Raw genomic sequence first — 24493 nt, 5'->3', positions numbered from 1 at the left:
CTTTTTGAAGAAGAGTTTTAGTTTGCTGTAGCAGAGGGGAGATCCATTCTAGTATCGGTGTCTCCCATGTTTTCTTTTTAAATTGTATTAGTGCTACAAGAAGATATTGTGGACCATTCCAAATGGTCAAGTCTATGGGCAGGTCTGGATCCCTTCTATAAATGTGTCCATGTGTAACACGGTCCAAAATTTGCTGAATGGCCTGCTGTTGTTTGTCAGTAATTCGCACCAGGCAGGTTGGGTCAGTTCCCTTTAGTAGTGGGCGCAACTCATTTAGTAGTTCGTTGGGTATTCCCACTATTGGCTTTAACCACTGCAAATCACCCAAAAATTTTTGAGCATCGTTTAAAGTTGCCATCTTTGTTTTCAACTGCAATTTCTGAGGTTTTACGGTTTTCTCTGACATGGACTATCCCAGATATTTCCAGGGGGCTGTTGTTTGAATTTTCTCAGGAGCTATCACCAAAGAATACTGTTCCAGTGTGGTACTTATTTTCTGGATTTGTTGTTCTGTAAAAGGCATGGGCTGAGCAAACAATACATCATCCATGTAATGATATATCACTGTGCTCGGCCATTGTTTTCTTAATGGCTGCAATGCTGCATTACCATAAAGCTGACACAAGGTGGGGCTGTTGCGCATTCCCTGCAGAAGTACGGTCCACTCGAACATTTGATCAGGCCCTTCCCTGTTACTTGCAGGCAATGTAAAAGCAAACCGTCGCATATCCTGTGGATGAAGGGCAATAGTAAAAAAACAATCTTTTAGGTCAATGATTAGCAGAGGCCAATCCATTGGAATCATGGCAGGGTTAGGCAATCCAGGTTGTAATGTGCTCATAGGCTCCATTTGATCATTAACAGCATGCAAATCGTGGAGCAATCTATACTTTCCCGACTTTTTCTTTATTACAAAAATTGGAGTATTCCAGGGGCTGGTAGATAACCATAAGTGTCCCTGTTGAAATTGTTCTGATACCAGCTGATGTGCTTGTTGAAGACTTTCCTCTTTTAAGGGCCATTGCTTAACCCATACCAGGGTGTCAACAGTCCAGGTGATGGGAATTGGGAAAGTCCAAGCAATGGCTTTCACTCCAAAGGGTGTTCATTAGTTAAAACCACCCCCAACTGAGCCATAATGTCCCGCATTATAAGGCATTGCACTGTAGGTGGTAACTGGACTACTGAAAAAATAGCAGTTAGCTGTTTCCCATCTATGCAAACTCAGAGAGGAGGTGAATGGCTAGCCAGGGTAAATCCTCCGACCCTGGTCACTGTAGTGGCTGCTGGCTGCAAAGGCCAGTGTTGGGGCCATCAGCTAGGGCTAATGATGCTGGAATCTGCTCCAGTATCCAGTAGACCTGAGAACGACCTTTTTTGTCGTTTGAAGTCTACTTCCACCCTTTTCTTTGGTCTCTCAGAAAGGTTTAAAGTCAACAAAGTAAGGCCTCCAGTGGAACCAAAAGCACTTTCCCCCCTGTCTTGTCCTTTTATGGGCTGCATTCCCTTACTCATTTGCTCAAGTGGTACTAGCTGAGCGATCCTCTGTCCCTTATTCATTTGAAGTGGGGGAAAAGGGGTATATGCCATCACCATAATCTCTCCCGTGTAATCCGCATCAATGACACCAGGCAAAACAAATAATCCCAACATAGATGCAGATGATCTTCCAAAGAGCAGGGCACCCACCACTTTATCCTGTATGGTGATAGGTCCCTGAACCCCTGTTGGGATTTTTGTGGGTGCAGAGTCATCTATGTGACATCTACAGTTGCTGCGGTTCGCGCTCCTGGGGAAGTTTCCCAATTTCCATCTGCAAGCGCCCATATTATGAGTATCCGAATGGCATCTTTGGCACCAGAGTCCTGTGGCCTGGCATTCCCGGCGCAGATGACCCATGCCTCCGCATTGGTAACATTTCATGCGGCTGCCTCTATTTGCTGGTGCCAGCACAGCTGACGCTTGGAGCGGTGCAAAAGCAGCTAACACCTGACTTTGAGAGGACTTTGCCTATTCTTGTAAGCCTGTTCCTAATTGTTTGATCGCATCTACCCCAAAAGCCTGTGGCCCTGTTGGCATCAAAGACACCCTCTCTAATGCCTTCTCTATAGTCCAATTGGCACCTAGGGTATTAAGCGCGCTCCTAGGGTATTAAGCACGCTCCTAGTAGCAGAATTACAATTTTGAAGAGCGCACTGTTTAAGTAATGCCTCCCTTATATATTCTGGTACACCAGCTCTTTCAATTGCAGCAGCAGCTTTATCAATAAATGAACCGAATGATTCTTCTCTACCTTGCTTAATTCCTATATACAGGGGTACCCCTCCCGGCTCTTTTACCCTCTCTATAGCGAGTCTGACGAACCTCATGGCCTACCGGCACTTCTCTTGCCCTAACAAGGCTTGCGCCTCAGTACGAAGAAAAGGTCCCAGACCCATAAGCTCATTAACAGTTATGCCATGGAGAGGGTCTCTGGGCTGCCTCTGGACTGCCACACACTCGTTTACAAGTCCCTGCCAATGCGCATTAAATAACAACTGCTGATGTTGAGTGAAAATCAATTTAGCTAGCCCCCGACAATCATTCACCAGAAGGAGACTGGTATCAAAAACATAATCTAACATCTGTTTGGCTGGCTCTCTTTTCACTCCAAACTGTCTAACAGTAGACCTCAGTTGAGACAGCAATTTCCAATCAAGAGCTGTAATAATAGCCTGCATGCCCCCTCCCTTCTGCGGAGTGAATACAACAGGACAAGCCAGTTCAGTAGCAACGCTAATAACTTCCTCGTCTCCCTTTTCCATTGCCTCTCTGGCAAGCGCAGCCCAGGCCAACCTCCGTTCCCTTGCAATAGCCCCCGCTATGTCGTTTTCCGCCCCAGGGATCGGCTCATTGATTTTCGGGAGATGATTGGGTGGTCTCGGCCATGGCTGTTGTTGTTCAGGGGGTATGAAAACCTCAGAAGCGCTCTGTATAGCCTGGCTTGGAGCAGGAGACGGCGGCGAAGCAGGTAATAAGACCGTCCTCATTGCAGGCACTAATGGTAATCCCCTCTCCTGATCGTATCCGCTGTCCTGATCGTAATCTTTATTATGCCCATGAGCAGCGGTAGCCTGTTGGGCAGCCTTTTTCTCAGCCTGAAACTGCAGCAATTCATTGTGAACGACCCGCCATAATTCACCTAACTTCTTGGCAGTTTTATCGTTCTCTAAAGTAGCCTCCCATAATAAATCACCGAATTTACGCCACTCTGTTAACTCGTGAACCGTATGGGGGTTAATAAAAACTCCCCTATCGCAGCCATAAGCCAAAAGCCCTGGTAAATCCTTCTGCAAATCTATCCCCTTAACCTGCCTTTTTGTAAAAAGGCAGTAAATAAATCATATGCTGCTTGCCTTTCCATACCTAAAATCGTCAGTGCTGTTGCAGCCTCTTCAAGGTCCGTGCAGCACATATTTGGTCGGGCTCACCGGTATGATCACCCAAGGCATGATCTGTCTTCGCTTCTCTTTGATCCGTTTTTTTTTTTTCTTCTCTCCGCATTTTCTGCCGTCCTGGCTGCTTCTCAGCACCCGAGCCGTATCTTCACTCCTCCGTGGTGCGTCGTAAAATCACGATTGGGTGTCACCATTTGACAAAGTGAAGGGAGACGACCATCCGATTGATGAGCATCGAACTCCAATTTATTGATCCCGCTTACACACTTTTATAATGGTGTTAATCAAGCTCATACATATTACAAAACCTGAGTTCATCATTGGCCACAGATTACACACCAACCCCTACTTTGTTGCCGAAACCTGTGGTTTTCTTGTTGAGACTAACACTTGTTTTTCTCATCCTGTTATTGACTTGTTATTTATCATTCAAGGCCTCCATGTTTTTCACCATGCCTTTCTCACCGTCTCCTCAAGGACAAGGTGTTTACTGTTGTTAAGGGAAAGCCTGAGAACTTGCTGCTTACAGCTGCCTTTAATTTTTTAACCAGCTGTATATGCTCATGGCCTCTTTCTATAAGCCATGCTTGAGCAAATCTCTCCACAGTTCTGCTGTCTCTGAGGCCTGCATTTTGCAGCTTTCCCAAAACCCTCTGATTTGAAGAATTCCTTAATTCACTGTTACTAAAGCACTACAGGTAACGCTGATCAAAAAAGGCAGTTGCAGTTTTACAGATAAATTTCAAGTGTCAAGAAGAAGAGTGGAAAGAGCAGCCAGGATCTCCAATTCCCAAGGCAAAGGCACTAGCAGCCTCCTGCTGTCAGCTCAGGGTGAGTAAAACAGTGCTGAAAACAGCGCTGGAACCTAATCCTTTCTTTCTCTGAGGGCTGGCTCAGGGCAGCACAGGCGGGCCCTGAGCAGTCAGGGCTGTGTGTGGGTGATTGCTGCTCTAGTCCAGAACTGAGCTGGAAAAATCCCTTGGGAGCTGAGGCAGGAGCAGGCAGGAAGGGGCTGGCGCTGCTGCTGGTCCTGGCTGGGAGCCCCGGCTGGGCCGGGCCGGCGCTCCCTGCGCTGCGGCTGCTGCTGCTGCCAGAGCCGGGCGGGACTCGGGGACAGGGAACAGACACGGGGGGATAGCAAAGGCCTGGCGGCTGCAGGGATGGTAGTGCTGGGGCCAGGGCCAGCACAGAGCTTCAGCCCGCAATGAACCCTGAGGGAAACGCTGAGGAAAGGCTCCATTTCAGCCTTTCTGCACTCGTGGCTGTGAAGGAACCGAAATAAAAGGAGAACAAGCAGGGCCCGACCACTTCTCCTCTGGGAGGAGCTCCAGGCCTGGGGCTGTGAGGGGCCATGAGCGGCTGTGACGGGCCGTGAGGGGCTGAGAGGGGCCATGAGGGGTCATAAAGAGTTTTTAGGAGCCATGAAGGGTTCTCTGAGGGGCCATGAAGGGCTGTTAGGGACCTTGATGGGGAGAAGGCTCTCTGAGAGGCTGTGGGAGGATAGGCACTTCCTGGAACCAAGGATCACTTATGACACTGTGAAACCAAGGAGAGTTGTTTGCAGTTTGGAAACTTAGGGAGTCAAAAGTCCATTGAGACATTCTGGAGCCTCATGGAACCATGGAGACTATTATGACACTTCAGGACCCATTGGAACTAAGGGGCCATTGTGACACTGCAGGGTCTCGTTTAACCAAGGGCCCATTGTAGCATGACAGGGCCTCATGGAATCAAGGAGATCACACTGGGGGTCCATGAGATCACGGGGACTTTCTGACTCTGTGGAACCAAAGAGACCATTGTGACACTACAGGGCTTGGTGGAACCAAGAACTCATGTAACAGCGAGGAGCCCATTGGAATCAAGGGGCCATTCCATACTTCAGGACTTCGTGGAGCCAAGGTGCCCTTGTGACACTGCTGGGCCTCATGGAATCCTGGAGACCATTAGGGCACTTGGAGGCCTTGTTGAGTCTATGGGCTCTGCAGGCTTTGTGGAACCAAGGAGCTCATTGTGACACTGCAGGGCCTCATGGAAACAATGAGACCATTCTGGCACTCTGAGTCCCCATGGCACCAAGGGGTCTGTGTGCCACAGCCATGCCCTGAGGAACCAAGGATCCATTGTGATCCTGGAGAGCCAAATAGAACCAAGAAGCCATTGTGCCATTGCTCTATTCCATGGAACAAAATAAACCATTTTGACACTGTAAGACCTCCTGGAAGCAAGGGGCCATTGTGCCACTGCAGAGCCAAGGCGACAATTGTGGTATTGCTGTGCCTTATGGAAAAAAAGATCTGCTGTGACACTATGGGGCCTTATGGAACTGAGGGGCAATTGCGATGCTGCAGGGTTCCAGGGATTCAAAAACACAGAAAATTCTGGTTGGCTTGGCCTCACTGGTCCAGCTGACCTTGGAATGTTGAGGGTGTCTTCTCATCTGCCCCTGAAGCCCTGGAGTTCTGGGCTTTCCTCCCTGTGGGAAAGAACTCTCCTTATCCAGGGGTTCATGGATGAAATTGGGATTCTACCTCCATATTTGATTATATCCAAAGATTTTCCCACATGAAACCATCCAGAACAGGCAGCTCTGAAAGGCCTTGTCATCTTAGGGGCCATCTCTCATCTGCCTTCAAAACGCTGAGCAGCCAAGCTCTTCTTTCTATGGAAAAACATCTTTCAAGTCCAGGTGTCCATAGCCAAAATTGGGAATCCACCTCCAAAATTCTTTATATCCCAGGACAGCTCCCAGACAAAAGCTGCCAGGACTGTCTAGGTTCCCTTGGCTTCCTGAGGGCCAGCTCTTATCTGCCTGTGAAACACTTGGGCTCTGCCCTTTCCTTCCTGTGGAGAAGAACTGGTGCAGGCACCCATGGCTGAAATGGAATTCCACCTCCAAAATTCCCCAAATATCCAAGGGTCACTCCCAGACAAAAGCTGCAAGGACAGACAGATCTGGTTTGCCATGGCCTCTGGTGACTGCCTCTGATCTGCCATCAAAACCCTGGGGCTCTGTGGTTTCCTTCCTGTAGAAAAGAACCGTCCTTCTTGTCCAGGCAGCCATGGCCTCATGCACATGAGCACTGTACAGGGATAGAGGAGCTCTGTGCTCAGTGGGGTGGGGACTGAGGACAGCAGAGGAAAGCCCTGGGATGGACTGAAGGGAGGTTTCAGAGATGGTGGATCCTTTCAACATGGTAGAGAACAGCCTGAAAAAGGAAAACATCAATGCCAAGGGCCGCTGGGGAGGCTCAGATTGGGAACAAAGAGTACGGAACTTTGCTCCCAGGGTAGGGCTGTGGTGCAACACATTCCCCAGAAGGAGTCTGGTCAGCCCAAGGCTTTGTATGGGCAGGCAGAGGCAGGCAGGAGGCAGAGCTGTCAGCAAAGGAAGGGCCCAGCCAGGTGGGACAGCGGGGGATGAGTTTTACAACATGGCTTATGTGATCCAAGACCTGTTCCACATTGCCAAAAGATGGCTGCATCCTTGGGAGATATTATTTGGCCAACACCCCTGTCAATCACTGTAACACAAGGTGACCAGGAGAGATTCACATCAGACCTCTGTCATTAGTTTGGTTCCACTGAAGGACAAAAGTTTATTCTGTACTATCTTCATTTTGAAAGTAAGAGCAGTGATACTGGAGTCTTATGTAGCAGGGGACATGGTGTACCATAGGGAACATGTGGACCATGGTAAAAGATGTTAAATTAATAAATAAATAAAATACATTAAATTTAAAAATACATTTATAAATGTCTAAATACAAACATTCCCAGATGTTCCAGGAGTGCCTCAGCCTCATGGTATGGGATGAAAACGTATCACCATGAGTCAGCATAGTGGCTCTCCAGATGGCTTTCCAGAATGGCTGGTATTACTGCCTAGTCTTACAGGGTTAATATTGGGGTGCAAGGAAGCAGCATTTTTGAATTTCACTAGACTTAAAATGGAATGTTAGAGCAAGAACCAAAGAAGGAAAAGGGAGGGATCAAGGTTGTTTGGAGAAAAATAGACATAGGAAAATAGAGGAATAATACAATAAGTGGGGTCAGTCATGCTGACAGATGCTGACAAATGCTGGTCAGTGTGCTTGTAAGGCCCTACCTTGCACCTGGTCCCTGCACTGTTCCGCAGTACCCTGTTTCCTCATGTATAGGGACTCAAGGTGTATTTCTGACTGCCCTGCAGAGCCACTGGGATCTGGTGAAGTCAGATGAGAAACCTTTTTGCACTCTTGTCTGTGTGTATGAACATGTCTGTATGAGGTAGCTGAAAAGTTGTGTGTCCAAAGGCCAGCTACAGGGTGATCCATATGGTGTTGATAAAGGTACCCTTTATCATGGTATACATGATAACTTATCCTTTGGGGCTCAGTAATCTAAAGATTTCTAGAATGTCTTATGGATAGGCCTTAGTTACTCTTAATCACCCCTTTTTTCCCTCTAAAAAATGCAAGTGACATCAGGTTAGTTATAATTTCACACATAAACTTCTTAAAAAAGAAGCACCATAAGGCTGCAGGACAAAGTCACTTCCCAGTTGTCCTCTTCAGTTATGTTTCAAGCTTCCAGAAAAATAGTTGCATTGAAAAATGCATGGACTCTTACTTGGCCACTTCCTAGAGTGCAATGGTCATGAATTCCAATGCCTAAAATGATTCCTAATTATTTTTACCTTTGTATTACATATTACACACTAAGAAGGACACCCTTGTATTCAGAAAGGTCAGTTTCATTATAATGAAAACCATCAAAGGATAGTATAAGGACTTATGATCCTATATTTTCAGAAAAGAGGGATGAGAATTTATGTTTTGGTGCTCTGTAGCCATCCATGTGGACAACATTCCAATATGCCAAGGTATATGTCCAAAAGGTACAGGGGAACCTGTTCCCAGAGCCTGCAGGGACAGAGGCGCAGGGCAGGGACACCGTGGGACAGCTTGGGCAGCACAGGGCATAGGCATGTGAAGCAGATGCAAGACAGCCCTGGCAGAGCCAACTTGGGCACCACTTTGGCCATGGCTGCTGGGCCTGGGCCTGAGGCCACAATGGGACAGGTGACCCTTGCAGGCCTGGGGCCTCATTGCCTCCTTTTCCCTGCTCAGCAACCTGGCAGGGGCCACCCCATGCTCCTGCCCTTGGCATTGCACAGCCCCACATGTCAGTGCCCATCCCAGGAAGAGCCCTGAGCAAGGAGGGAGGGACAGGATATGCCTGGCCAGGGGCTGGGGCTCAGGCCTTGGCCCTTTGCACTCCTCAAACACATCCAGGTGTGCTCAGCACCAGAGACACCTTTGCCTTGTTTGTCCCCAGCTGTCATCACTGCCTCCAGTGTTCTGCTCTAACTGGAACCTGGGGACACTTTCTCATTCGTGTTCCTCACTGGGACCTATTAAAACTTCATAAACTTTGGACTCTAAATTTAAGTTTGAGTTCTTGAGAAGTTTTCTGCACACTCTCTCAGGGACTGAGTCTGATGCACAACACCAAATCCCTGAGAGGCTCATTAAAGTCCTCGTGCTGTGTCTGTGCTACTGAGCTTTAAAGGAACAGCTCTTCCCAGGACCAGCTCCTCTCCCAGCCCAGCAGGGCTGAGGGCTCTGCCTGCAGGCACTGAGGGACAGGAGCCAGGCAGAGACAGGCTGAAGGCAATCAGGATTGGGAAGACATTGAGCTGAGACTTCACTTGGGGAAAGATCTTCACAGCCCTCTGCATGGTGAGTGTGTGGGTGCAGGGCAATGTCCCCTGTGCTCCTGGAGGGATCTCCTGAAGCCAGCACACCGCACAGCCTGGGGGATGTGTCAGGAGGACTCTCCCAGTCTCTGTCTGGCACAAGAGCAGGAGGAGGAGGATGTGCTGCAGAGCAGGGCTGCCCTGGGCACTGTCAGAGGACAGGGCAGGACGGCTCCTGCTGCCAGGGACGGCTGCAGGGGCTGAGCTGGGGCTGCAGCCAGGGCTGCCCAGGGCTGCCCAGGGCTGTCCTGCAGAGCAGCTCCTGCAGCCCTCAGGGCTCTTGGCCAGCCCAGGGCATGTGCCACCTGCCAGGGGCAGCTCTCAGCCTGCCTGGCAGCTCCCCATGGATGCCGCAGGGAGAAGTTGCAGGTGGAAGGAGCCACCCCCATCAGGGCAGATTCCTCCTGCTGTGGAGATGGTGCTGCATGGCCAGGGCTGCTCTCAGCTTTCTCCTAAAGGGAACAGAAAGGGGCTCTCAGCTTTGGCTGTGTCACTGAGACTCCTGCACTGTCACCCTGGGCATCAGCAGATGGGCCTCAGATCTCCCTCAGAAAGTGCCTTGTCAGCCTCCTCTCCCTACAGACAGCAGCAGTAGCACCTTGGCTTGCAGCATCTCTGTTTGTCTGGCCTGCCCTTAAGGCCCTGCTGCCAGGGAGATGCCCCTGGGCAGTGCCCTGTGCTGGGAGGGGTCTGCAGGGCAGAGCTGAGCCCCCAGGGCTGGGCTGGGCTGGGCTCTGGCGGCACTGGCAGGGACAAGGCTTGGATATGGAGAAACTGCTCCCAGTAGGCACAACTCCAGGCACCAGAGAGCCAGACCAATCCTTGGTATCCCTTCCATTGAGGTGGACAGGGAAAGAGAGGAGGATTTGGAGAAAATTATTTTTAAACTGGAGTATTCAAAAATTCCTCTTTATTGTTCAATCAAGTTATAAGTGCAATCACTGTGAAATAGTGAGAGGTAAAATGAGCAAAGTGCACCTGTGTGGGATGAGTGGGTCTGATTGTGCTGGGGCACAGGGAGCCCTGTTTTCCCATTGGGCTCCCCGGTGCTCTGGCAGAGAGCAATGCACAAGACAAGGCAACAGCACAAACCTGATCTCAGAGATAACAAGGTCCAGCAAATTCCCCCAAAAAGGAAGTAAATTTGAGGGGATTTGTAATACAAAAGCATAAGTATAAACAATTAATTCTTTCCCAGCTTATCAGTGTCTTCTTTCAACAGCCCACGATGCCAAAATGAACAAATGTCCAACAGCAGCTCCATCAGGCACTTCCTTCTGCTGCCATTGGCAGACACGCGGCAACTGCAGCTCCTGCACTTCTGCCTCTTTCTGGGCATCTCCCTGGCTGCCCTCCTGGGCAACGGCCTCATCATCAGCGCCATAGCCTGCGGCCACCACCTGCACACGCCCATGTTCTTCTTCCTCCTCAACCTGGCCCTCAGCGACCTGGGCTGTGTCTGCACCACTGTCCGCAAAGCCATGCACAATTCCCTCTGGGACACCAGGAACATCTCCTACACTGGATGTGCTGCACAGCTCTTTCTGTTTGTATTTTTCATTTCTGCCGAATTTTCCCTCCTGACTATCATGTGCTATGACCGCTATGTGTCCATCTGCAAACCCCTGCACTACGGGACCCTCCTGGGCAGCAGAGCTTGTGCCCACATGGCAGCAGCTGCCTGGGCCAGTGCCTTTCTCAATGCTCTCATGCACACAGCCAATACATTTTCCCTGCCCCTGTGCCATGGCAATGCCCTGGGCCAGTTCTTCTGTGAAATCCCCCAGATCCTCAAGCTCTCCTGCTCCAAATCCTACCTCAGGGAACTTAAGCTCATTGCAGTTAGTGCTTTTCTGTTATTTGGTTGCTTTGTGTTCATGGTTTTCTCCTATGTGCAGATCTTCAGGGCTGTGCTGAGGATCCCCTCTGAGCAGGGACGGCACAAAGCCTTTTCCACCTGCCTCCCTCACCTGACTGTGGTCTCTCTGTTCCTCAGCACTGATATATTTGCACACTTGAAGCCCCCCTCCATGTCCTCCCCATCCCTGGATCTGGCCCTGTCAGTTCTGTACTCGGTGGTGCCTCCAGCCCTGAACCCCCTCATCTACAGCCTGAGGAACCAGGAGCTCAAGCATGGCATAAGAAAAATGATGACTGGATGCTTTTCAGAAGGAATAAAGTACCCCTTTTGTACAGCATAAGATTTAGAGTGTAACTCATTACAGACTCAGTCTACATTTTCATGTATTGGTAGTGTGGTGGGTGAATAGTTTTGTTTTTCTTGTGATCATCTTGATCACAACATAATCTTATTATTCATCCTTCTTCTATTTAAGTGTTTTCGTCTTGAATTTGACTCAGATATTTTTTAAGTTGGGAATTGTGCTTTGGTTTTTTAAACAAAATAAAGGACCCTGCTTCAAATGCTTTCTCTGCTACCCTTCCACTGAGACTTTTGTAAAAGCTGTGATGCTTTGCAGCACAGCAGCACAGCAGCACCGACAGGGAGCACCAGTATGTGATCTTTTCAGAGCTCCCATTGGCTCCTCCACACTCCCCTTTGGAGCCCTTGTTGTGCTCTGTGGTCCACAATGATAGCTTTTGTGAGAGAGCTGACCTCCATCCCAGCACAGCCATCAGCAAAGGGATCTCCTCAGCCCAGTGCCTGAGGGCTTCTGCCACAGTCTGTCTCAAGAACATGTCAAGGGATGGATTCTAAAGAGGCTCATTGTTCTCGCAGGGCTCAGTGGGATCAGATCAGGGTCCCAGTGTCACCTACAAGGGACTCAGGTCTGGGTCAGGTTTTCCTTGTGGGTGGCCAGTGCCCATCAGATGGTGAATGGTCTGTGCTGAACCTTCCTGGGGCTCTGCAGCTTGTGCCAGGGCTGATGGCTGGGGAAGGTTTTCTCTACCTCCTCCTTTTACTTCACAGTGCCTCAGTTTTCTGGGGCATCCTCATGATTTTCAGTGTCACCAGTGCCCAGATCAGTTGTGTCTCCTGAGACATTCTGACAGAACATTTTTTAAACACAGTCCTCCCCCGCTGCTGAATCCTCTCATCTACAGTCTGTGGAGCAGAAAGGATGGGCTTAGAGAGGCACTGAGAAAAGTGCTCAGGGCAGCTGTGAGTGGGGAAATAACACACCAGAGTCACCCATAAAAACTGACCCTCATGACAGGGACAGCTGGACAGGGTTGTGTCCTGGGCACTCCACTGGAAGAGCTTTTTGGTATCAGGGCTGTTGAGAAGGCTGGGCAGTGTCACTGTGGGACCTCTCTCAAACCCCTTGGAAAGGCCAGAGCCATCCCAGAGGGTCCTGGGCATTTGGGAAGGACAGATGTGGAACCAGTCTGCAAAGAGGACAGGGAGGGGGACTGGGAGAGTCACAGCCTGGTCAGGCTCAGCAGGGAAGGGGATGTGGCAAATCCTCCTGCAGACATTCCAGGCACTGGCAGGACCGAGCATGGACTGCAGAACCCACGTGGGAGGGAAAAGAAGGGGATGTTGTGTGCCCAGACTTCAGCCAGGCCTGGGACAGGGTCTGCTGTGGTCTCCTCACAGCAAGACTGGAGAGAGCTGGGCTGAAGGAGTGGAACATGGACTGGGTAGGAATTTGGCTGAAAGAACAATGAGGGTCAAATGTCATCTATGGCAGCTACGCGCTGGTGACATCCCTCAGTGACCAGCCCTTGGCCACCACTGTGGAATATTTCTATTGTCTCTAAAATGGCATGAGATGTACTTTCAATTCCTTTGTGGATGCTGCCAAATTGCAGGGAGTCTGTGACTGAACTCATCTAGTTAATGGTGACTGCAAAATGTAATTGGGCAAGATGATTGAGTTGGGTAAATTTGTCTTGCCATCAGGTGGCAAGCAAGTTACAAGAAAGAGCAGAAAAAACTTATACAACAGAAGAAATGCAGTTCAATAGGGAAAAACCCAAACCCAACCAAAAAATACAAACCCCAAACCCAGTCAAGAAAACCAAAGCAAGACCCACCCACAACAACAAAAAAACCACACAAACAAACTAACCACAAAAAGAAAAGGTCACAAAAAGAAGAAAAGCAAATTCACAAGAAATCTCCTATCAGCAGAAAATATTTAACCACCTTTTGCAGGAAAGGATTCTGTATGTGTAGGTGCTGTTTTGAAAGAAAAATGTCTTAAAAAAGAAATTAATCCCATACCCTACTTGCCCCCCTGCTTCTCTCAGTTGATTGCTGATCATGGTGTGACATGGAATGGAACATCCCTTGGGTCAGTCCAGCCCAGCTGTCCCATACCTGTTCCCCAGGAACACTTGCCCACCCCAGGCCCATAGGTTGTGGGGGTTGCAGACGCCTCATGCGGGGCGAGCACTGAGACAAGGACAGGAGAACAAAACAACATTTACTCTTATCAAGGACAGTAGAACAGAACAGCACAGCCTTGGAGAAACTGATTGAGGATGTACCTGTGGCAAACAGAAGTCACACAAAATGCAAGCAGGATGCCAGCTCAGCTCTGCAAGGCTGACAAAGCAGAAGTTATGCAAAACAATAATATTGCCATACTCAAAAGTGGGGGGTCAAGGAACACCCACCTAAAAGGACACTGGATGTTGAAGAAAAAACCCAAAGAACCATAAAAGGATTTCCGATAAGGGGTGAAGCTATGTCAAATAAACTCAAAGGAAGTGGGGATAGCTAATGGATACAGAATCAACATGTGTGATAAAATCTCTGTTCATTTGATGCCCAGTGCACTCCAATGGAGGAAGGATGGCCCAAGTGATGACCATGCTATAATAAAGAATACCTGCTTTCAAATACTCAAAAGTGTTCAGAAGTTTCTGTCCAGTGGGTTTCAGTATCAGTGGTGTCCTTGACTCCATTATGCCCCACAGTTTCACAATGGCCCCTTGGTTCCATGAGGCCCTGCTCTATAACAATGGATCCTTGGTTCCATTGAGTTCCATACTGTCAAAATGGCCTTCTTGGTTCTGCACTGCCACAATGCTCTCCTTGGTTCCACGAGGCCTTGGTGTGTCACAACAGTCCCTTGGTTCTATCAACTGCCTGAGTGTCACCCTGGTCTCTTAGATCTGCAGTGTCACAATGGACAATTAGTCACAAGCAGCCCGGCTGTGACACCATGATAATTTGGTTCCATGGGGCCCCACAGTGTCACAATGGCCCCTTGGCTCCACGAGGTTCCACAGCATCACCATGGTCTCCTTGGATCCACAGTATCTCCATGGACCATTGGCTCCATGTGGCCCTGCTCTGTCACAGTGGTTCCTTGGTTCCATGAAGCCCCACAGTATAACAAGGGAATCTTGGTCCTGTGAGGTTCTGTACTGTAACAATGGTCTCCTTTGTTCTGGACTGTAACAATGGACCCTTGGTTCCACAAGGTTCCACGATGTCACAATGGTCTCCTTGATTCCATCAGGCCTTGCTGTGTCACAATGGACCCATGGTTCCATAAGCTTCCATGGTGTCACCATGGTCTCCTCAGATCCACATTGTCACAATGGACAATTGGCTCCATGGCCCCTGCTGTGTCACAATAAACCCTCAGTGCCAGGAGGTTCTGTGGTGTCACAATGGTCTGCCTGGTTCAACGAGGCCCTGGAGTGTCACAATGGCTGCTTGATTCCATGAGCTTCCATAGCATCAACAATGGTCTCCTTGTTTCTGCAGTGTCATAATGGACCCTGGCTCTATGAGGTCCCTAAATTCACTGGTCTCCTGGGTTCCATGTGGCCCCGCTGTGTCACATTGGACCCTGGGTTCCATGAAGTTCTTCAGTGTCACAATGGACCCCTGGATCCATGAGGTCCCACAGTGTCACCATGGTGTCCTTGGATCCACACTGCCATAAGGAACCATTGTTGCAGCCGGAATAGCTGCTAATAAAGCCCAGGATAGGGAAGCAAAAAGGGCCTTTGCATGGTATCCACAGATGTTTAATTCAGCCATGCAGTGAGATGTTCAGGGTCACAAGGCAGGACTCCAGGGGGCAGTCCAGGTTTCTGTATCTCCAGAGGAAGGGGCTGATCAGTGCCATGGGGGCAGTACAAAGATGGGGCCAATGGGGGAATGGGGAGGGAGGGGCTGAGGGACACAAAAAGGGGAAGGAGCCAATGGGGTCAAACAGCTTTTGAGGGAAGCTTCTTGTGTCTCTCTCTCCCTTCTAACCCAGGGAATGCCTCTCAGGGTCTCCACAGATGCAGAGTGTCAAAATGGCCCCTTGGTTCTTTTGGGGTCCTCAGGATCCCAGTGGCCCTTAGCTGCATGAGGCCCAGCTGTGTCACACTGGCCCCTTGCTTCCATTGGGCCCCACAGTGTCACAATTGTCCTCCTTTAGTTCCATGAGGCCCCTCAATGTCACAATGGACCTCTGGTTCCATGAGTCCCACATTGTTCCATGAATCCTTAGTTCCATGGGGATGTCACATCCTTAGTTCCTGTAGTGTCACAATGGTCCCTCGGTTCCATGGTGCCACACAGTGCCACAATTGCCCAACAGGGCCTCATAGTGTCACAATAGACTCCTTGGTTCCATGGAAACACAAATTGCCACAATGGCCCTTTGGTTTCACAAGGCCTCAAGGTGTAGAAATGGCCCCCATGGTTTCCTGCAGCCATGCTGTGTCACAATGGATCAGTGGTTCCATGATGCCCCAGAGTGTCACAATGGTCTCCTTGATTCTGCACTTTAAGAATCTCCCCTTGGTCCCATGGAGCCCCACAGTGTCACTATTGTGCCCTTGGTTCAATGAGGCTTTGCTGTTTCACAATGCTCCTTTGGTTCCATGAGGCCCCATGCATCATAATGGTCTCCATGGTTCCATGAGGCATTCCTGTGTCACACTGGCCTCTTGTTTCCATAGGGCTCCCAAGTGCCACAATGGTCCCTTGCATCAATGAGGCCTTGCAGTGTCACAGGGATCTCCTTGGTGCCGCAGTGTCACAATGGACCCTTGGTTCCATGGGGACTCACAATGTCAGAAGGGTCTCCTTGGTTCCATGAGGCCCTGCAAAGCCCCTTGATTCAATGAGGCTTCCAAGTGTCATCATGGCCTCCAGGATTCCATGAGGCCCTGCAATATCCCAATGGTCCTTTGGTTCCATGGAGTCCTGCACAGTTTCATGGATCCTTAGTTCCATGGGGCCCTGGAGTGTCACAATGGCCTCCTTGGTTCCATGGTGCCACACAGTGTGAAAACTGCCCCTTGGCCTGCCAAGACTGCAGAGTGTCACAATGGTTCCTTGCTTTCATGAGGCCATGTAGTGTCACAATGGTCTCCACGATCCCAGAAGGCCTTGCAGTGTCACAACAGACCATTGGTTTCATGGAGCCGCACAGTGTCAATATGGTCCCCTTGGCTCCACAAGGCTCTGAAGTGTCACAATGGCCCTTTGGTTTCACAAGGCCTCAGAGTCTATAAATGGCCTCCATGGTTCCATGAGGCCCTGCTGTGTCACAATGGTCCTTTGGTTCCATGATGCCCCAGAGTGTCACAATGGTATCCTTGGTCCCAGGGTGTCAGAATGGACTCTTCATCCATGGACATCCAGAGTGTTCCCTGTAGTCCCCTTGATTCCACCAGGCCCTGCCATGCTCCTATGGCCCCTTGGTTCCAGTGGGTCCCAAAGTGTCAGAACAGTCTCCATTGTTCCATGAGGCCCCACAATGTCACTGTGCTCCCCTTGCTTCCACAGGGCCCCACAGTGGAACAATGGACTCTTGGTTCCATGAGGTTCCTCAGTCCCAATGGTCTCCTTGGACCTGCAGTGTCACAGTGGCCCCTTGGCTCCATGTGGCCACGCTGTGTCACAATGACTCATGGTTCCATGAGGCCACACAGTTTAACAACAGACACTTGTTTCCATGAGGCCTTGCTGTGTCACAATGAACTTCTGGTTCCATGAGCTCTCACACTGCCAGAAGGAGTCTCCTTGGTTCTGCAGTGTCACCATGGACCCTTTGTTCCATGAGGTTCTGCAGTAGAACACTGTCACCTTGGCTCTGTGAGGTTCTGCAGTGTCACAATGGACCCATGGTTCCACCAGGCCTTGCTGTGTCACAATGGCCCCTTGGTTCCCAGAGGTTTCTCCGTGTCACAATGTTCTCCTTGGATCCTCAGTATCACAATGGGCCATTGGTTCAATGTGGCCTCAATGTGCCAAAATGGTTTTTGGTTCCATGGGGTTCCATGGTGTCACAATAGACATCTTGTTCCATGAGTTTGCTCAGTGTCACAGCTGACTCCTGGTTCTTTGAGGCCTTGCTGTCATCAAATCTCCGAAATATAAGAATAAGACTCCTTAACACTAATTTCCTGTTAACCACAGTATAATTTATTCAGGCCTGAGGACAAGTGAGGGATAGCCCCAGTCTTATGTGGACATGTAATTCTACCAGTGTGTTGCTTATATACAGTCGCTAAACGTGCATTACAGTTTATCCATTACCATAAAACCCACTCCAAGTTCCAAGATTCAGACCTTCTTTTTTTTTATAATTTCAGCCTTGAGCCTGATGTCTTCATCTTGCCTTCCAGCAATCCTTTCTGGGAAAGCAGCACCTGCATGCCTTGTTCCTGTGCTGAAAGTTCATAGGCACAGTAAATTTGACTTAACGCTTTTGGTATCAAGACCAAGGCTTTGTGTGGGCAGGCAGAGGCAGGCAGGAGGCAGAGCTGTCAGTAAAGAAATGGCCCAGCCAGGTGGGGCAGCCTGGGGATGCCGACAGCCTGCAGGGACAGAGGTGCAGGGCAGGGACACTGTGGGACAGCCTGGGCTGCACAGGGCACAGGGATGTGCAGCAGCTGCAAGACAGCCCTGCCAGAGCCACCTTGGGCAGCACTTTGGCCATGGCTGCCGACCCTGGGCCTCAGGCTACGAGGGGACAAGTGATCCTTGCAGGCCTGAGGCCTCATTGCCTTCTTGTCCCTGCTCAGCAGCCTGGCAGGGGCCGCCCCATGCTCCTGCCCTTGGCACTGCACATCCCCACATGCCAGTGCCCATCCTGGGGAGAGCCCTGAGAATTGAGGGAGGGACAGGATCTGCCTGGCCAGGGGCTGGGGCTCAGGCCTTGGCCCTTTGGCATTCCTCAAGCACATCCAGGTGTGCTCAACACCAGAGACACCTTTGCCTTGCTTGTCCCCAGCTGTCATCACTGCCTCCAGTGTTTTGCTCAACCTGGAACCTGGGGACACGTTGTCATCCATGTGCCTCACAAGGACCTATTTAAAGCACAAGAATCTTCAGTGTTTCAATCTCACATTGAGTTCTTGAAAAAGATTTTGAGCCCTCTCTGAGGGACTGAGTCTGATGCAAAGAGCACCAAAGCCCCAGAGGGTCATTAAAGTCCTTGTGCTGTGTCTGTGCTCCTGAGCTGGGCCGGGCTCCTGGCCCAGAGGCAGCTCCTGGCAAGGGCAGCGCTGCAGAGAGACAGCTCTGGCCAGGAGCAGCTCCTGTGCACTGACCAGCAGGGCTGGGGCACTGCCAGGGCCCCTCAGGGACACCAGCAGGGCACAGACAGAGCTCACAGGGGCTCATCACTGGCAGGGGCTGTGGCATGTCCCAGAGGGGGCTGTGTCACAGCAGCACCTCTGTGGCTGTGTCATAGAGGCACAGAGCAGCTGGGATGTCAGCAAGGGGCTGTGTGACACCACAGAGTGGGCTCTGTGAGGTCACAGACTGGGCTATGACATCACAGAGTTTGTTGTGTGAAGTCATTGAGCAGCTACAGCATCATAGAGGGGATTGTGTGACATCACAGAGCAGGCTGTGACACAATGGCATGACTGTATGATGTCATAGTGCAGGCTTTGAAGTGGAAATTTGTGCTGTGATATTATAGAGTGCCAGCATGACATAACAAAGGGATTGTGGCATCACTGAGAGAGTTGTGACATGACAAAGTTGGCTGTGACATCATAAAGTAGGGTGTGAGGCCATAGAGCAGATCCTGCCATTATAGAGGATGTCTCTGTGACATCAGAGAGTGGGTTGTGTCATCACTGGGTGGCTGTGTAACATCATTAAACAGTCTGTGACATCATAGAACAGACAGTGTCATCACAGTGTGATTTTTTGACATTAGCATCTTCTGTGACATCACAGAGCAGCTGTGTGTCATCATAGGATGCTGTGTGACATCACAGGGGCTGTGTGAGGTCACAGGAGCTGTGTGACATCACAGGAGGCTGTGTGACATCACAGGGGCTGCTTGACATCACAGGGGGCTGTGTGACATCACAGGGGCTGTGTTAGGTCACTGAGGAGGTCACTCCGACCCGGCCCCCTCACAGTTCCCCCCAGAGCAGTCCAACCCTGCTCGTGCACAGCGGGGTCCCCTGTCCCCCCGGGTCCCCCCGCCCCCAGCCCCGCAGCCTCCCCCAGAGGATGTTCCATGAGATCGACCCCAGAGCCTGACACGGGGACGGGGGGCCAGGCCCCTGGGGGTGGCACAGGGGGACAGGGACCCCCCGGCAGTGTCCCTGCGTCCCCAAGGGCCAGAGCCTGGGCCAGGGCTCCTTCACTCTGTTACGAACGAGGGCTGGAGAGCGCTGAAAAAATCCCTGGCAAGGGAGCAGCAAAGGCCAGATTTCATATTAAGGGACAGCAGCACAAAGTTCCTTGGCAAGAGTCACTCTGCTCCTGACTGGACACTTCAGGCACACCAAGGAAACAAAGCTACAACAAAACCAAACCAAATCCAGGCAATGAAACCAGAAATTAATCAAGAACTGTCCCTCTGTGTGTGTGTGACACAAGGACAGTGAGGGCAAGGATAAAAGGAATACAGTACAAAGGCTTAACAGGCCTCACACTTACAGGACTTAACTTACATCTTAAATGTGACCAATACCTTAAACATCAAAGTTTAGCAGAACAACAGCACTTAACACTATTTAACCTAACTTATAACCTATGACTTAGCAATTTAACACAGGAATAACACTTAACAATATTTAACTTAACCAATAACTTAAATAAAATGTAACAATTTAGGAAAAGAACAACTCTTAGCAGCATTTAACTTCGTTTTTAGACCTCATGACTTAACCTTACTTACTGATACCTGGATATCTGACCGACTCAGCTATCCAAGGCACTCAAGCCCCTAAGAGAGCAGCATTTCTGCCACATTTCCCCAGCACAGGCACTCCTGTGTGCCCAAAGACACAAAGAGTCAGTGCAAGGCACCTGTGAGCAATTCCTCTGAGGGCAGGGACTGCTCACTGTGGATCCTTTGACATCTCCCCAGTGGGTGAAGGGTTGAGCCTGGAGGAGTGGGGGGATCGGCCCAGGCTCCGTCGTTGTTCAGGGATCCCCGAGTGCAGCAAATGGGAGAGTTCCCGGCTGGGAGAGGCCCCACTCAGAGGGAGTCGCTGGCCCAGGAGAGCTCCAAGGGCTCCTTTTGGAGCGCTGTTTGTAGGGCCCCAAGAGAGGGGCTTCAGTCCCAGCAATGGTTTATCCTGGCCACACTTGGCACCAACAGCTTTCTTTGGCAGTGTGAGAACAGGGATGTTGTGCCACTGAGGGAACAAAAACAGTTGCCAGGGCTGCTCCTACAGAAAGCAGGAGCTGGTTGGGCAGCAGCAGTGCCTGGAGCAGACAGTGTTTGTGATGAGCTGCAGAGGAGCTGAGCCCAGAGGCTGTTGGCCAAGGCCGAGGCCCAAGGAGCATTTCTCAGCTGGCAGGGTGGCCTGAGAAGGGGAGAGGGTGAGACAGAGTAAAAATCCCCCAGAGTAGAAATCCACTTGGATTTAAGTGAAATGTACATTTTTGAGTTGAGTCTGTGGTTAGAAACCATAGCAATTTAGCCTGACTGCAGAACCTAGGCTTAGTTAAGTTGCTCAGTGAAAGACAGAGATAAGAGAGAAGAGACAGAGGATGATAGAGAGAGACAGAGACTGCTGTGAGAGGAAGTCAACATGACCTAGGAATTCTTCCTGATAAAGAAGAAGAACTAGTGGCAAATGTCATGCAAAATTTGTAAAAATGAATATGTATGAATCTAATGTGAAATTGTATGCATATGTACCTGAGAGGGAGATAAAAAGGGACCTGAAGTTCCCAGAGGGCCGCATGCCTTTTTGAGGAGGGCAATCTCCGCATGTGTCCAGCGCTGTAATAAAACATAGCGGCTTTACAACTTTCACAAAGTTGTAGAGTTTTTGGCTATATCTCCGCAAAACAGGGGGAATGCAGCAGCATAGGGCCATGGAACCAAGGGACCATTGTGACACTGTGGGGTCCTGTGAGACCAAGGGACCATTGTGACACTCTGGGGCCTCATGGAATCATGGACAGCACTGTGACATTGCTGGGCCTCATGGAACCAAGGGGACAATACTGACACTGTATTGTCCCCTTGGCTGCATGGAATGTAGGGATCATTGTGACACTGTGAGGCCCCATCAAACCAAGGGACCATTGTGACACCACAGGGTGTCATAGAACCGTGGAGACCATTGTGACACTTTGAGGTATCATGGAACCAAGGGGCCATTCTGACACTGTAAGATCCTAAGGTCTCACAATGGTGCCAAGGGTCCACTGTGACGTTGCAAGGCCTCATGGAACCATGGGGAGACCATTAGGACACTAGACAGCCTCATGGAACCAAGGGGCCATTGTGACACTGTGGGGCACCCTGGCACCAAGGAGATCATTGTGACATGAGGGGACTCATGGAATCATGGAGTCCATTGTGACACTTTGAGGCCCCATGGAATAGGCGAAGCATTGTGACACTGTAAGGCCCCATGGAACCAGTGAGACCATTGTGACCCTGGGGGTCACCACAAAACCAAGAGGACCATTGTGATACTGTGAGGCCTGGTTAAACCAAGAGGCCATTGTGACACTGCAGGGATGCATGGAGCCAAAGGTCCATTGTGACATTGCAGGGCCTCCTGTCATCAATGGTCCATTGAGACACTGGGGAGCCTAAGGAGACCGTTGTGACACTGCAGGGCTGCATGGAACCAAAGCTCCAGGGTGACACAGGGGGAGCCTCCTGTCATCAATGGTCCATTGAGACACTGTGGAGCCAAAGGAGACCATTGTGACACCACAAAGCCCAACGGTCCAAAGGTCCATTGTGACATTGCAGGGCTCATGGAACAGAGGAGTCCTGTGACATTGTGGGGCCTGGGGAACCACGGAGACCATTGTGATACTGTAAGGCCTCATGGAATCATTGGGACCATTGTGACACTGAAGGGCCATTGCAACACTGTAGAACCCAATCGAAACAAGGATCCATGGTGACACTGCTGGACCCCAGGGAATAAAGGCACTATTATGACACTGCAGGGTCATAAACACTATTGTGACACTATGGGGCACCATAAAACCAAAAGAACATGGAACAGGTCTGGCTGGTTTGGCCTCCCAGGGACCACCTCACTGGTCCAGCTGACCTTGGCATGTTGAGGGTCACTTCTCATCTGCTGCTGCAACACTCTCTTTCTTCTCCAGACACCCATGGCCAGAATTGGGATTTCTCCTCCAAATTTCCTTAGATCTGTCCTGTGAAAAATGCATGTATTATATGATTGGTATTTCGCAAATATTAAAATGAATGTTATATGTGTTGTGTTAGAAAGAAATGCTGTATTAATTCCCTTAAGTACTGTGTTAAATATAGTTTTAGGTTGTAAAATTTGTTAAAATAAGAACTATGTTAGTGGGGTTTTTAAAGAAAGAAATGAGGCACTCACATCAGATAGCAGCCGCAGGACACCTAAATCTCTCAGGGAAATGAATTTATTGCCTTCTTATCAGAAGGAACTAACTTCTTCCCACCTTGGAGGCGCTGTTAGGATTAGAAGGAAGAAGTTGACAATGACCAGACAAAATCCTGTGTTTGAATGGGATTTATGCATCATGTATGAAGTATATGAGCATGCAATGGGCTGTTGTTCTTCCGGGTTAATCCTTTGTTAGCAGGGGTTCTTTTTCGGGCTCGTGATGCCCAGAAAAAGGTACCCAGACGTCCGTAACTCTTTGCTTTAATTGTCTCATACTGTCCTAATTCCATTTGTCCAAATTGTTATTACTCTAATTGTGTTACTAATCTTTTTAACCATTTTATTACTATTAAACTTTTAAAAATTTTTAAAACAAGTGATTAGCATTTTTCGCATGTCCCCAAAAAAGTGAGGAAGGTTCCATGCTCTCCTTCCTATGGAAAATACCTGTGCTGCTTCTTCGGGTGCCCATGGCTGACATTGGGCTTCCACCTCCAAAATTCCTTATATCCAAGGATAGGTCTCAGACAAGATCTGGCATAACTAACAAGTCTGGCTGGCCTTGGCCTAGTGAAGCTCTCCAGACTCTGGGCCTCTATGGAAAAGAGTTTTCCTTCTATATCGGGTACCCATGGCCAGAATTGTGGTTCCACCTCCAATATTCACAATTGTGACAGACCAGAGGAGATTGTTGGCTCGAAACATTTCATGTTGGGAGGAGGAAGGGCCAGGTCCAGCCTTGTCCTGCCTGGGAACCCCAATCTCCCCAGAGCCTCTATTCAGGCCCAGCAGTGGCTGCCAGTCCCTGGCACAGCACAGGCAATGCTCCACAGCCACATCTGCAGCCCCCAGCCCAGATCCTGAGGGACCAAATGAGCCCAAGTCCCACCTGGGGGCAGGGCCCAGCAAGACCAAGTGGTATTTCAGGCTGACCACAAAACAAGCACAAATCTTGGCCCTACCTACTCTTGGAATTTCCATCTGAACACGGGTGGAATCCAGGAGTTGGTAGCTGTCTGTGTGCCTCTCAAAATAATTTTCTTCTTTCTCCCTTTCTGTGTCTTCTTCTAATTCCCTCCTCTTGCAAATTTTGATTAACTTAAAATTGAACAGGCATAGAGCTTGTGAAGTTAAATGGACCAAGATAATGCTTTGAGAAGTGTTCTCGAATAATTGAATGTTGTATTAAACATTTTGCCAAGTTTCTCTTTTTTTCTAAAGTTGCCAAGAAAGGTTGTTTGGTTGTTTAATCTCTTGAAGATCTCTTCTCAGTATTGCTCCACTACATACAACTCAGAGCACACAAACAATTGTAATTCCTTTTAAATATCTTCTTGAGAGAGTCATCTGGAGGATGGGGCTCAGGGCTTGTCTGTCCTGCTTGGCACAGCCCAGGCAGGGCTTTCCCAGCCACATTCCACACTCCATTTCCCAGCTGCAGCCGCTGGTGCCTCTGAGTTGTGCTGCCCCAGCCCCAGGAACGCTCTCCTTGTCTGCCCATTCCCCCACGGTGTCTGGGCAGGGATGGCCTCAGTGGGGGCTGCTGACATCC

At 49.8% G+C, this 24493-nt stretch overlaps 2 protein-coding genes across 2 annotated transcripts in view; one reads left to right on the top strand and one right to left on the bottom strand.

Annotated features, from left to right (window-relative positions):
- Positions 1–24493, bottom strand: part of LOC141728045 (uncharacterized) — a 621306-nt gene that overhangs the window by 339423 nt on the left and 257390 nt on the right. The gene's annotated exons all lie outside the window — the stretch shown is intronic.
- Positions 10422–11378, top strand: LOC102065314 (olfactory receptor 14J1-like). Its single transcript, XM_074534331.1, has one exon. It carries the CDS (start codon positions 10422–10424, stop codon positions 11376–11378), a length of 957 nt encoding a protein of 318 aa, XP_074390432.1.

The sequence above is a fragment of the Zonotrichia albicollis genome, unplaced genomic scaffold (genome assembly GCF_047830755.1).
Source record: "Zonotrichia albicollis isolate bZonAlb1 unplaced genomic scaffold, bZonAlb1.hap1 Scaffold_83, whole genome shotgun sequence".
Classification (NCBI taxonomy): domain Eukaryota; kingdom Metazoa; phylum Chordata; class Aves; order Passeriformes; family Passerellidae; genus Zonotrichia; species Zonotrichia albicollis.
The sequence above is the reverse complement of the archived record's forward strand: the minus strand, read 5'-3'. Positions and strand labels throughout refer to the sequence as shown.

Coding starts and splice junctions, on each gene's coding strand:
- LOC102065314 (XM_074534331.1), top strand. CDS start 10,422: ATGTCCAACAGCAGCTCCATCAGGCACTTCCTTCTGCTGCCATTGGCA.